Source organism: Taeniopygia guttata, chromosome 17 (genome assembly GCF_048771995.1).
Source record: "Taeniopygia guttata chromosome 17, bTaeGut7.mat, whole genome shotgun sequence".
NCBI lineage: Eukaryota > Metazoa > Chordata > Aves > Passeriformes > Estrildidae > Taeniopygia > Taeniopygia guttata.
In genome coordinates, this window is record NC_133042.1 from 6,626,562 (window position 1) to 6,640,011 (window position 13,450).

The window sequence follows — 13,450 nt, forward strand, 5'->3', positions numbered from 1 at the left end:
TTTGTGTGTCTCTTCTCACCAGGAGTAGAAGAACCCAGTCTTTCACTGGTGGCTGCTGCAATATCCCTGCCTTGCTTCGTGGTGTAGCTTCAGCACCTACTGCTTGGAGCAGAGGCTGTGTTAGGACAGTGTTCTGGTGCTGCTGGTAAGAGCAGGTGGAGAAAGAGCAAAGCAGTTGCCTGTGACTGATCAGAGAATGGTTAATCCATGGGCTGTGTTAGTATTAGAACAGTGTGTGTCTTTTTGTCGTGACTGAGAAGGAGACCAGAGCTTGAGTTTTATTATTGTATATGTGTTAGAAAAGTTAAAACCTAGAGCATCTTCATTCAAAGTTAGCATCCCAAATGCTGTAGTTCAGCTGTTGTCCTTAACTTCCTAAGAGGTCAGAGCATGCTGCTGCTCTTCCTTTTCTCTTCCCCTTCAAAAATCAAACTGCTTATAAGTAATCATGATAAGGGAAAATAGACATCAAAGAGTTTAAAAAAAAAAAAAGGGCAAACATTGTGCTGACTATGGTTTCCTCCATCTTTCCACTTCTCCTCTCCCCGATCGCTCTCCATTCCGATGGTTCCTGGTCTCTTGGTCACGTGGAGCAATGTTGTCTAATGGTTGTTTCCCTCGATTCTTTTCCCAAGACAAGCAAAACGGCTTCTGGGGCAGATTGTAGATCGCTGTCGGAACGGACCTGGTTTTCACAACGATGTTGATGGCAACAGTACCATTCAGGAGATTTTGATCCCGGCATCCAAAGTGGGTCTAGTCATCGGCAAAGGAGGTGAAACAATAAAACAGTTGCAGGTGCGCAAGATGCATTTCCTTCAGGGCTCTCTTCCCTACTGCAGCTTCTCTAGATCCACTGGAACAGGCTGAAATGGAGAGCTTTGAATGCTCTAGCCTTCTCCAGCAGGGACTACTCTTCTGCCTTCGGAGATTGGACTCAAATCCAATCTTGTGTTACAAAATCAGTGTGGCCCCAGCTACACAAGTAGTGGAGTTTTGCCAGAACTGCGACAGAAGCCCCTGTGCTGTAGATAACACTTGGTGTGTGCTGTTTAGGAGAGGATCCCTGTAGCCAAGGAAGGGCCATGTCTGCTCTGCTCTGCAGTATTTTTAATGCCAGCCATGCTCTTGTAGAGTGCTCTGCTTCTCTTTTGTTGCTGATCTGTGGTAAAGCTGCCATATGTCATCTTTTTTTCTCATCCCACCCCTTTCTAATTAAGTGTTGTGTTATGTATAAACTGTGTTCCTGGACGGTCTTTATTCCTCCATCTGGTACAAGTTTTTAAAGAATAGAGGGTTATAGCAAAACACCTAGGGTCAAAAATGGAAGGGTTTTGAGTGCCCTTATTAGACCTCTGTCATATAGTTTGGAAGCTGGTCACTTAACTGTTACATGCAGACAGCTACAGATTTTGGAAAGGGCTGGAAAGTCAGTAGTTGAGGTGGAGGGGGTTGTTCTTGCAAGCATTTCAACTATTTGAGACCCTCAGGAGCAGTGCAGTTTCTGGCAGTCCTTTACACTTTGGGACTGTTCCTGAATTTGTGCATTCTGTAACGGTGCTGGTTTGACCTTCATAATGTTTAGTTACCAAAATCTAGTCACTTGTTCTAGGGACTCTGCTCAGAAAATTGCTCTGTGCTTTTTCTTCAGGAGCGAACAGGTGTGAAAATGATTATGATCCAAGATGGTCCTTTGCCTACTGGAGCAGATAAACCTCTCCGTATTACTGGAGATGCATTTAAAGTACAGGTATGTAATAAAAGCAAACTGATTGCCCAAGAGAACTGAGGAGAAATTCAAACCTCAGTGTATTTGTGAACACCTAATGGAGTCAAATCCAACTGTAAATGTAATCTTTCCTGGTTTTGTTTGTTCTGTAAGGTTGAGTAGAGCGAGTTAAAACACCAGAGCAGTTTGTTTTACAGCATAACTTAGGAGCTGTCACTCCATATAAATACTGCACATGGGTAGGAGTAGAGATGAGGGGGAGGGTTTGGAGAAGGTAGTTTTGAAATGCTTTCCAGTCTGTGTGACAAAAAATGAGAGCTCTGTGTCACTCAAGCAAATGGGTTCTTAGTGACTGACTGTATCACACGTTTGAGACAGCGAACCTTTCACAAAACTACCTCAGACAGCCAATCGACACAGGTAATTAAAAACCAATCCCACAACAACTCCTGAAACCAAGGGGTTTGCTTAATATTGCTGCCTCAGTCTCCTTGTGTCAGAGTTCTGCAGATGTGGATGTACCTGTGGTTTGGAAAAAAAACCCCATCAGCTGGAGACTGGGGGACTGCAGCGTGATGGGAGCGCCTGAATTAGAGCATTAAAGTTTAGCCACAGCATGTCCCACTTCTCAGCAAGTGCCTTTCATACCTTGCTAAATACTTAAATCTAGCCTGGCATTCGTGTCTCAAATAGAAGTAGTTTTGTTTTGTAGGATCTCTCTAATCATAAGTTGCTGCAACAGTTGATGTTGCTCAGGCATAGTGCTGGGGTAGTATTTTTCAAAGTTCTTATAGCAAGTTTTAGAGTTAATATTTTTTCCCCCCAAAATTCTTACTGTGGAGGTATAGCTGTGCAAAAGGAGTTTAAAGACAGTCTGGTTACTTTTAACCAAATCATACTCTTCAGTGCTGCCACTTCCCAGGTGGCTTCTGCTGTGCAAGATTTGCTGTTGTCACATCTTCCATTCAAGGAAACATGGAGACTGCACAGGCTGGAAGATCTTTGAGGCACTTAAAGCTGAGCACACTTAGGAAGTTTTAAGAAGTATGATGAATCCTTGGGTTTGGTGGGATTTTATGGACGCTGCAACAGTGTTTCTTAACTCCCTCAAATCCTTCTGAAATCTCTCCATCACCATATTTCTGTCTTGGCATCTCTGAAGTATCTTTGAGTTGCTTCTTTCTGTTAAAAATACTTTGAGGACATGGGAAATACATAAAATTGAAAGGAGAGAGATTCACCACTGTCCTCAAGCTTGGGAATAGAACCAAGATGTCAAAAGCTTGACTGTTAGTAGAGAGAAAGACATGCTGGGGTTTGACATATAGGTTTTTTGATTTTGTTGGTGAATACTGTTGGCTGATTTCCAGGGTAGACTTTCACTAGCTGGGCTACATGCAGGCTTGTGAATGGCCTTGAGTGCTGTCAGTAGGTAGGAAAAATATCCATTTGTCTCAGAAAATGTCTTTCTGGATTGCTGCAGACTTGGGTTTAACTTCTCAGAGTCAGTAAGCTCAGTGCTGCCCTGCAGCCTCCTTGGTATGTGTTCTGTAGCTCTTAGTGGGTGTGATCTCTGCCATGCTGCCAACAGCTTCTACCCTACTGAATTGGTTTCAGTTCTATCAGTAGGAAAGGGCATCCACTTCCTTTAATTTGAAAACAACAAAAAATCAAAGCTATTTTAAAAGTAAAAGGACTTTTTTTGAAAGATTGGAGGAAGCAATTGCACCCAAGAAATTGCCACCTTGTGCTCCTGGCAGGTTTTGTCAGACATAGAAGATGCCATCAAGAACAGACTGTGGTAAAAGAAATCCTAAATCAGACTGCTGCTCCTGTTCAGCAGATGGAGATCCCCCTGCCCAAAGCCTGATGATTTATCCGCTGTTGAGGCCCTAACACCAGGAGGGCAAGCAGAATAATTTGAAGCTAACTGTAACTTCTTTCCCCATGTAGCAAGCGAGGGAAATGGTACTGGAGATCATCCGAGAGAAAGATCAGGCAGACTTCCGAGGCGTACGCAGTGATTTCAGTGCTAGAATGGGAGGAGGCAGCATAGAGGTACGTGTCCTTCACAGTGCTCTGCTAACCTCCCTGTGGGATGGGTACTGGGGGGAGTCATCCAACTGCACTTGTAACCTGTAAGCTTTTTTTTAAATGTGTTGTGTTCTTTTTTTTGTCAGAAGAATTGAGTCTGGCTCTGCAAAGAGGAGGAGTTCTCGTGGACTCCCAGATGGCACTTTATAATTTAAGCTGCATTCTTGTAGTGCAGAGTTCATTTAGTGGGGAAGGAATTTGTGGCCACGTGTTTTTCTCAAGCGATGCGGTTCTGTAGCCTGGAGCTGCCTAACATGGCCCGTCCTCAAAGTTAAGAGCATCTCCTTGTAAAATCAGAGTCATTCAGTCTAGTTCTCTGCACTTTCATACTCCTTTGCCTTTCCCATCAGGTCTCTGTGCCCAGGTATGCTGTTGGAATTGTGATAGGAAGAAATGGAGAAATGATCAAAAAGATTCAGAATGATGCTGGAGTTAGGATTCAATTTAAACCAGGTTTGTGTGAGGACGGAGAGCCGTTGCTTTCTGACCAGTGTTCCACTTTTGGGTTCCAGCAGCCAGGCTTTCCTCATTTACAGGTGCATTGTGTCTCTTTCTGAAACCCATTTAAATGTGATGTGCTGCCTCCTCATGCACTTCCTGGTTTTCAGAGAGTAAGATTATATTCAGCTCATTTGCAAACATTAGATGTCACAACAGTCATGTCTTGAGTGGTAATTATACAGATAAATAAAATTACTAAAATCTTTTATTTCCTGTTAAAGAATTCTCCTTCAGGACATTAAAGCCTTTGGGGATCAGGAGTTGATTAATTCTGAGTAACTTTCTCTGGGTCCTTGGCTGTCTGATCACCTATCAAAGCTGCCTTTTTCCTCTTAAAATTATATCAGTCTCTTTCATAGCTTTTTGACATTTGAAAGTGTTTTCTTTTGAGTGTTGTTCCCTCTGCAGTGTGGGCTGGGTTTTGTCTTCTTGCAGTCCAGGGAAGAGGGGCTGAAGGTGGAGGGAAGCAGTAGCTCCTGGGATAGTTCTGTGGTGTGAAAATGCTGCCAGCAGTGTTGGTGCTGGAAGGAAGCTTTTGTTGGCGAGTGGATATTTTCTGCTTTTAATTGAGTCTTTGCCACCTCTCTCCACAGATGATGGGATTAGCACTGAAAGAGTCGCACAGGTCATGGGGCTCCCGGATCGGTGTCAACACGCAGCACACATCATCAGTGAGCTGATCCTCACGGCACAGGTGGGTTCTGCAAGTGCTTTTTGGGAAGGTAGGCTGCATGGAGGGATGGAGGCCATCTTCTGAAAAGCAGCAGTGTTCAGTTTTCCCCTGGTAGGGCACACATGCTGCTGCCCAGAGCTGCTGGATTTGAAGTTTGTTTGTTTATAATGGAATTTCTTTTAATGTAATGTGAGCTAACTGAGCTGTGGGAAGGTCTTTTATTCCCAGGTCTATGAGGCATCATTACAGCTCCACATCTATCTCCAGTTTAGTTGTTAAATTTGGTGGAATGGAGTCCATCAGCATCAGGCAGTGACCTGGGGCTCTGCTGAAACAGCAGAGCAGTGCCACTGCTCAGTGGTGCCTCATCTTCAGACTCCAGCCCTTTGGTCTGGTGGAGGCACAGGGAGGTGCTGAGGGCTCAGGTATTGTGTCACTGTGCTCTAAGACACACCAACATACTGCATTACACAAGAGCAAGAAGGGTGAAGTACTAGGGCAAACTCTTGAAAGAGGTTGTAATGTTCTCTTTGTGTTGTGAGGAATTAAAACTTCAGGCCATTTCAGAAACCTGAACACAATTTGTTCAACAAGGTCCATAATTTGTCTATCTTGATATCTCTTCTAGCCCCAATACCTGGTTTAAATACTTTATTTCATAATTTGCTGTGATGATTCACTTAAATGCTGAGGTCTGTTGTGATGGCCTCTGACTGCCCATGGCATTTGCTTTTGGAAAAATCACTTACCCAAAATGGGTATGTCCTTTAAGTGTCTTTGAACTTAAAAGCTTCCTTTGGAAGTCTTGGAAAGTGTGCATTTCTGCTGAGTAATTCCAGCAGGGTGACATTTGAAAGCAACTTTGAAAGGAGGGTTTGAAAGCAACTTTGGTGTGTGTCAGTGCCAAGATCCATTGTTTGCTCTAAAGAGACCCCCCCCCCCAATCACAAACTGAAAGTCCTTTAGTAGTTGATGCTTATTTATAGGTTTCTTTTAGCAGATGTAAAGTCATGCATTTAAAAATAAAAATATCTTCCTGAATCAGGAAGGTAACTGTAACCTACATTACTTGGCATCTTTCTAAAGTGCTTCAAAACCTTGAATGTGAAGCTGAGGTCCAGGAATATCTCAATTCAATGCCATTGATTATGAGACAGTTTAACTGACCTGGCTTTATTTTGGTTTTAATGTGTATTGGTGCCAGCATAAAAACACTGATGCACATGTTTTGCCTTCTAAGGAACGAGATGGCTTTGGAAACTTGGCTATTGCCCGAGGAAGAGGTCGTGGCCGTGGGGACTGGAGTGTTGGAACACCTGGGGGCGTACAGGAAATCACCTACACTGTTCCAGCTGACAAGTGTGGCCTAGTTATAGGCAAAGGTGAGTTTGGTGACTCCAAATACCACAGCTTGCAATCCTTCTCTCTCATGATGGTCGTGTTCTTGCTGCCTGACAGTGAAGCTCTGGGGTTTTCTGTGATTGTAGTGTTTAGTGCCCAGTGAATGCAGCATAGGAATAAGCTGTAAGTGCTTGTGGTTGTTTTCTTTGTGGTGTTCTCACTCATGTTCTCCAGGCCCTTGTTCACAAGCTGTAAAAGAAGCTCTTAATGCATAGCTGTCAAATAAGCTTGTTTTATAACAAGCAGCTGGCTGAGAAAAGGCAGCTTCATTTGTGGATTCTTTTGACAGAGAATTCGTTTGAAGGACGGTTTATCAGGGACAAGCAGAACAGTGATTTCATCATGCTGGATTTCTCTGAGTGCTGTGTGAGGAAATGGAAGGTCTCTGAGTGTGGTGATAACAGGAGCTGCTTCCAGCCCCTGAAGTGTGTGATGAATTAAGTGGGAGGATTTCTCTGCCTCTCCTGGCACCTGGTGCACCTTGTGCCACTTGGCTGAGCGTGTTCACTGCCATGGAGGACCCTTGGCTGCTTAGGTAGTGGGTCTCTCCATGCTAAGGAGATGGATGAAGAGTCATCCTCTCAAAACAGGACAACCCTGTGATGGTTATGAAACTGAGCATCAACAGCAGACTCAATTTGTCACAGAGCAGGATCTGCACGTGGGGCAGTGGCAGGACTTATGGGAGAGCCAGGAGCAGACAAACGAGCTCTGAACTGCTGTGATGTGTCTGAGCTAATGCACTGATCTACCTAAGGCAGTGTTTCATTTTTCTATCTGCTTATTTCAGAAAGAATGACATATGCCTGAACTAGTATTTAAGTAATCACAGCTGGCTTTCAGCCTCAGCAGAAAATAGAATAGAAGTAGATAAGCTACAGCAGAAAAGGAGGCAGAGACTTGAGGGCATTGGGCCAGGTTTCAGTGGCTTAGAGTGCTCCTGGCAGCAGGGAGCTTATGGTGAGACTTGTTGTGGCCTCTTTCCCTCCTGCTGTTCCCTGCCATGGGCCTGTCCCCACAGCACCCTGAGCTTCTGCCCTGTTGGATGATCAGGGCAGGTCAGCCCTGTAGCTGCAATTGTTTTCAGATGTTGTTTTTTGCCACAAGCCTGTTCACAAACCTGAAAACTTTTTTCAGTATGAAAAACCAGCTGCTTTCTCCATTATGCAGAAATTGCAGTGATTATACTTGTCCTCACTGAACAGTCCAGTTGGCCAAAAGATCAAACAAAGTAAATTTTAAACCCATGAGTGAGACTTACATGTACAGAAAAATCAAATTATAATGAAACTTTATTGCTGTATCCATTAGTCATCTTTAATAAAGGATCAGAAAAGGTCACTTGTTGTTCAGCAGTGCACTGAAGTGGAGCATTTGTGACTACAGAGAGCACTGTGTGCTGAAAAGATAAATGCAGGTAGTGGAGTGAATGTCCCAGCGTTCAAGTGCAGGGCCTGGCACAGCCTCGCTGGGGGGTGAAGGGTGGCTTTTTACCTTTGTTTCCACAACAGCAAAATAGGGAATCTTACTTGGCCAGATCAGAAGCTTTCTGGAGTGACTAATTACTAGTTGTATGGTGATTTGAGTGCTGGAAGCATTGTAATACCACCTTGTAATCGGTGTTCTCACAGTGCCTGTGCTCTTAGGCTGCTGCAGCCTTCACTTTTGTCAAGTGAGTGATGGCTGTAGCATTGCCTTTTGGGGCTGGACCAGCATGCATGTGCTACACTCTCCACACATTGATGCAAGACAGGCAATTCTTGTTATTTCCACCCCCGCTGCCTGTGGGGCAGCGCAGGGCAGAGAGGATCTTAGTGGGGTTTTCTTAACAGTGACCAATTACAAAACCTTTGTGCTCCCCGACAGTTTCTGAGCAGTTTCCAGCTGTTGGATGTTTTTCCTTGCTATGATACAGGATGGGGCTGTTGGCCTTCTCTGTGAAATCTGGATGAGGGCTCTGGGCCATCAGCTTGGTCTGAGATCAGCACCTGAGCAAAGAGTGCTGCCCCAAGTGCCCTGGGCACCCAGGTGTGGTGTGTGTGATCTGCCCTGGTAACTGCCCCTGTGCTCCCAGCTCCATGTGACCACTCAGGAAGCAGGGAGAAGAGGGAGGCTGGGGAGTTTCTCAATTTCTGCAGCATACATGACAGATCTGGTGCCTTTTTCTTGTGGACATCTCAGCTTTTAGGAGCTGGCGGGGCTCCCTGCAGATCCTGCTCATGCCTTTTTCCCCCAGAGGGTGGGTAGGTGCAGCTTTTCTTTCCCAAAGGCCCTGAGGAAGGGTGGAGGCAAGCACCATACACATGTCAAAGTCTGTCTGTGTTTGGTGGTGCCTGGAAACAGCCGCTGACTCCCTGGGCCCCCCTGGATTTCCATGATAAATACGGCGATCCTGACAGATACCGCGGCCGGCCCGGCTCTTGTCAGCTCGGCCTTTGAGCAGGTTTGATTAATTGCTTTAGGATTTCACATCCAGCCGGGAGGCCGCTCCTGGATCGCTCCTGCCCCCCATCAGGTGGAAGAATGGAGGGGATGAATGCTCTATAGACAGCCACCATGTGCCGAGGGTCCCTCGCCGTGGGGAGGAGATCTCCTTCCGGCACCGGCGGCTGCGTCACCGCGCTGCGCTCTGGGGCTGGCTGGGGTAGCTTGGCTGGGAGGGAGCACTTCCACATGGACCAGGCTGCAGGGGGAAGAGGACAAGGGCACTGAGTCCTTCTGGTGTGGGAGTAGCAGCTTGGAGTCTCCCACCAAACCTGGAGAGGCAGCTAACTTAATTCTGCTCTGTGGTGTAGGAGGGAGCTGCTGTAGAAACAGGCCCAACGACCACAGGCTTGGTGCTGAATGCTAAATGGAGCAATGATTTGAAATCTGTATTCTCCTTGCTTCCAGTTTGAGAATGCTTCGATTTTTAATCCCCTTTTGGAAGGAGAAACTAGTCTGCAGTGCAAGTAGCAACCTCGGGTTGTGCCTCTGTCACCCAGTAAAGAAGTTGTGCCACTCCTTCAGATTGTGTTGCCTGAAAGGGTCCTCTGTTTTCACTGAGCAGATGAAATGGCTGTTGATTCAGATCTCACCTCGATATGTAAAAAACAGAGCTTCAAACAAATCTGCATCAGACAAAAGCATGACACAAAAAAAAAAAAACCCTCTTGGTTTTGAAACTTCATCTTACTCCTTTCCCATGCTTGACTGAAAGTAAGTGGGTTGGCTTTTGGCTGCACAGTACAATCCCTGTTGTCTGCCCGGGAATGTGACATGATTATCTTTTGTTAAATGCATCTTCAAAAATTCATTTAGAAAGAGTTAATTGCCCTTTGGCAACTTTTCCTCCTCCCTTCCCCAAGAAGGCTTTAAAATGTTAAAAAGGTCACGAGTCCATTACAATGAAATGAACAAGTGTCTGCAACATCCACAGTTTGTTTTGAAATTGTGCTGGATGTATAGAGATGGAAATGTGAGCAAAATTGAGGCATTTATTTTTTTGGAGGTTCTTTTTAATGAAAACCAAACAAAAATCTCTGGTTAATTTCCTTTGCTCTCTGTGCTGCTTGCTGTCTATCCTTTGAGCTGGTGATTTTTTTTTGGTTTGTTTGTGATTTAAAAGTTGTAAAACCCCTTCCTTCCCCACACCCTTTAATTTCTCCAGTTGAGTGGAGCTGGTCTGTAAGTTGTGTGAGCTTCCAAAAGAAGAATTGAACCATTGTAACATTGGCTGAGGCTTTTGTTAAGCAAATTTCATGAAGAGACCAGGACCTAGCAGGTCTTGAGGAAATCAGATCCACTTTGACTGGCCCTGCTGCATCCTGCTGGAAGCACTCCTGTGCTCTTGTGCATCCAGATGGCAAACGAGCCAGACATGTTCCCTGCATGCACAGCTAGCTCTGAAATAGCAGGAGACAGCCTGAAATCATCTGCTGCCGTGGCTGTGGAGGGATGTGTGGCTGCAGGGTGAATAGCAAACCTTGTAAGCAGAGGCTGCTTTAAAGCAATAACCTATCAAACAGCTCATGTTTGGGAGAAGGCTTAAGCTTTGTTATGTGGCTGGTGGCTTTTTGCTTTAGTCATGGGAAAAAAAGAAGAAAAACCAGCATTTTTAGTTTGCAGGTGACCTTCATTTCCTAGAGGATTTGAACAGCTGTGCAAAAGCAATGGAATTCAGTCAGTGAAGGTTTTGCATCTGTTTTGTCAAAGTGTATCCCAGTCACGCTGCATCTTGTTGGGAGCCTGGCAGTGGGCTCTTAGTGGGGCTTGTGTGTTCTTTAAGCAGCATCATCCATGACCCCAAAAACTGTTACAGTAGCTCAAGGTTTCAGGTTATGCTTGTGAAGCAGATTAAAGGAGCAGCATGAGCTCAGGTACTGCAGTTTCTTTTGCTGTTGCCATCCTCAGCCCACCTCTCCTGAGGCACACAGAAGGTGGCTGAAACTGTAATCCATTTCCAGGACCTGACTTTGATATGATTTTATAGAAAGAGATACTGGTCATCCCTCCTTATGTCTTGGCTTTTTTCTCTTCAGGTGGTGAGAACATCAAGAGCATAAATCAGCAGTCAGGAGCACATGTGGAGCTGCAGAGAAACCCACCCCCAAACACAGACCCCGGAGTAAGAATATTCACAATCAGAGGGGTCCCCCAGCAAATCGAGCTCGCTAGACATCTCATAGATGAGAAAGTTGGTGTAAGTTCCATCTCTGCTCTCTTCTCTGTCATTTTCAGACATGCTGTTGTCACTCTTGGGTACGTGTAGGCCTGGACTCCCAGGATGGCACAGAATGCACGTGCTTGCCTTATTCAGCTTCAAAACCATTTGCCTCTTAGCAGCTGGCTTGAACTTGATGGCCCTCCAGCATCCATTTGGTTAATTTTTGCTGTGGTCCCAGAAGGATTTGACTGTTGATACAATCCTGGCTAGTGTACACAGCTATATGAGAGGGAAGAACAGCAATAATAAGGTATGAAAAGGCTGTCAAAGGAAATTTTTGAAAGGAAGACAATAGTGTCACTGTGTGAGAATGACACAGTCCTGGCAGCATCGTCCTGAAAGTAAAACACTCAACTCCTTGCTCAGTAAGTTCAGGATGACTTATCTTACACTTAAGGCAGTGCTGTGTATTGAAGCTTAATATGGTCAGGCTGCAGTACTACTGAATGGGGAGACTTTGGTAAAAAAGTATGGAAGATACTGAACTGGGGCATGGCAAAGCTGAAAAGCTGCCTTCATGCTGAATTGTTTGAGAGGAGAAGGCTTGACACCAACCTCAGGATCCATGTGTCCCAGTGTGTCTTCTCTCCTTTCTTACTACTCGTAGTAGCTGCCTCCACCCCATACTTGGAGCTGGCATTAAATATTTGTGGATTCTGTGACAGGGTACCAGCATGGGTGGACCTGGAGGATTTGGTCAAAGTCCGTTCAGCCAAGCACCTGCTACACCTCATCAAAAGTAAGCTGCTGCATCTCCTCACCCATGGGCTGGGGGAATGGCTGGGAGCTAGAGAGTGCTGGGAGAAGGGTGGAGGGCCCTGAAGGCGTGGGGTATGAGTGGAGCCTTTTAAAGATTGAGCTGCAAGTGAGCTCAGTCCTTTAAGCTTGACTACAGAAAAGATTTCATCTATTAAATCATACACAGGTAGGTATTGGCATCTCTAGTGCAGTGAGAGCATGGAAAGGAGCCTGAACTGCATAGAGCACAAGGAGTGCTGTTCAGTGTGATGTATCTTCACCTTGGCTTCATGAGCAGATTGATACCAAGGCAGGGCATAGCAGTTCACACCTGCACAGCTTTTCTTTTGCTCCCGTGTTGCCTGTTTGATCAGCAGCTGCTGACTATTAAGTGACAGCTTCTCTTCTCTGGGCAGCTTCATGTCTGTGGCCTGGTAAGTATTTTATTGTTTACTTGAGCATGGCTTTTTGTCCTCTGCAGTGGTCCTCAGGCGTTCATGACACAGGGCTGGGGCAGTACCTACCAGACGTGGCAGCAGCCTGGACAGCAAGTCCCAAGTAAGTGCCAGGACCTGGGTGGGGAAGGGTTGGTGTTCCCTTTGCAGTCTCTGCTTCGTGCCTGCAAAAGGCAGGTTCACCCATGAGACCACGTGTGTGAAAACAGCAGAAGGATTTCCTGAGCAGAAGAGGTGTGTGGAGGCACACAGTGGTGGTTGAGCTCAGAACAAGCTGAAGACCATGGAAAACTTTTGCTTTTCGTGTGCTTAACTGCTTATTGCCTCTTTCTGCTCTTTGGGTAGAAACTTGGTCCTTGCTGTCTGTTCCTCTCTTAACAAAAACATTCCTGCCTGTGGCTCTCTTCTACCAGGATTCTCCAGGCAAGCACTTGCTAACCACACTTCCCTCCTAACAGGGACACTGTTCGTGCTGATCCCTCCCATCACTTTGTTCTTTACCTTATAACTTCTTGCTTATTTTCTTATTTAATTATTCCTTACAAGTTTTTCTCACTGTTCAAATTCCAGACTGATGGAACGACAGGAGAGAGGGATGCAGGCAATGGAAGGAAGGTTAGGCAGGGCTCCTGTACTGGTCATTTTTTCCTGAAAGTCTGTTGAGTCAAAATTGAGCAATTTGGAATGGGTAGTCACCTTTTCAGAATAATTCAAGTAGTAAATGCTGGTGGTGATGCTGTAGCTGCATCATCCTGTGTCTCCAAGAGCTGAGGAATGGTCTGCCCTGAGCAGAGCAGATTCTTGTCTGCTTGGTAATCTCAAAGCTCATGTGATGGTGGTGATGCCAAAGGACCCTTGCAGTCACAATATTTTAAGAAATACGAGCTTTTAATGGTCTGGTCTCATTAAACTAAAGCTAAGCACCAAAAGGTGTGTGAGGGAGTAACTTTAAAGGGGTTTAATGGCAGATGCTTTTCATGGCTAAGGCTGATTTAGCAGCAAAGCAGATTTTGAAGTTTGGTATAAATTCCCACCCTTTGCAGTGCCTGATTCCCTGTAGCGCTGATCACCTTTGAGTGATCAGTAGCACTGTGAATATGTGAAATTTGGAAACCTCAGTGCTGCTTTGTTAACTTGCTGCACTTCTGAAATGT

General features: G+C 45.4%; 1 protein-coding gene across 6 annotated transcripts in view; it reads left to right on the forward strand.

Annotated features, from left to right (window-relative positions):
- The window catches only part of FUBP3 (far upstream element binding protein 3), a 38,600-nt gene that overhangs the window by 19,050 nt on the left and 6,100 nt on the right, over window positions 1-13,450 (forward strand). For 5 of the 6 annotated variants that reach the window (XM_030286405.4, XM_012578321.5, XM_030286406.4 and 2 more), the window contains 9 exons: window positions 636-798; window positions 1,652-1,750; window positions 3,683-3,787; window positions 4,174-4,276; window positions 4,918-5,018; window positions 6,238-6,379; window positions 10,919-11,079; window positions 11,769-11,842; window positions 12,323-12,399. In XM_030286405.4, the coding sequence (XP_030142265.1) occupies window positions 636-798; window positions 1,652-1,750; window positions 3,683-3,787; window positions 4,174-4,276; window positions 4,918-5,018; window positions 6,238-6,379; window positions 10,919-11,079; window positions 11,769-11,842; window positions 12,323-12,399 (1,025 nt within the window). The remainder of the gene's footprint in view (window positions 1-635; window positions 799-1,651; window positions 1,751-3,682; window positions 3,788-4,173; window positions 4,277-4,917; window positions 5,019-6,237; window positions 6,380-10,918; window positions 11,080-11,768; window positions 11,843-12,322; window positions 12,400-13,450) is intronic. The other variant, XM_030286408.4, reaches the window with a different exon arrangement.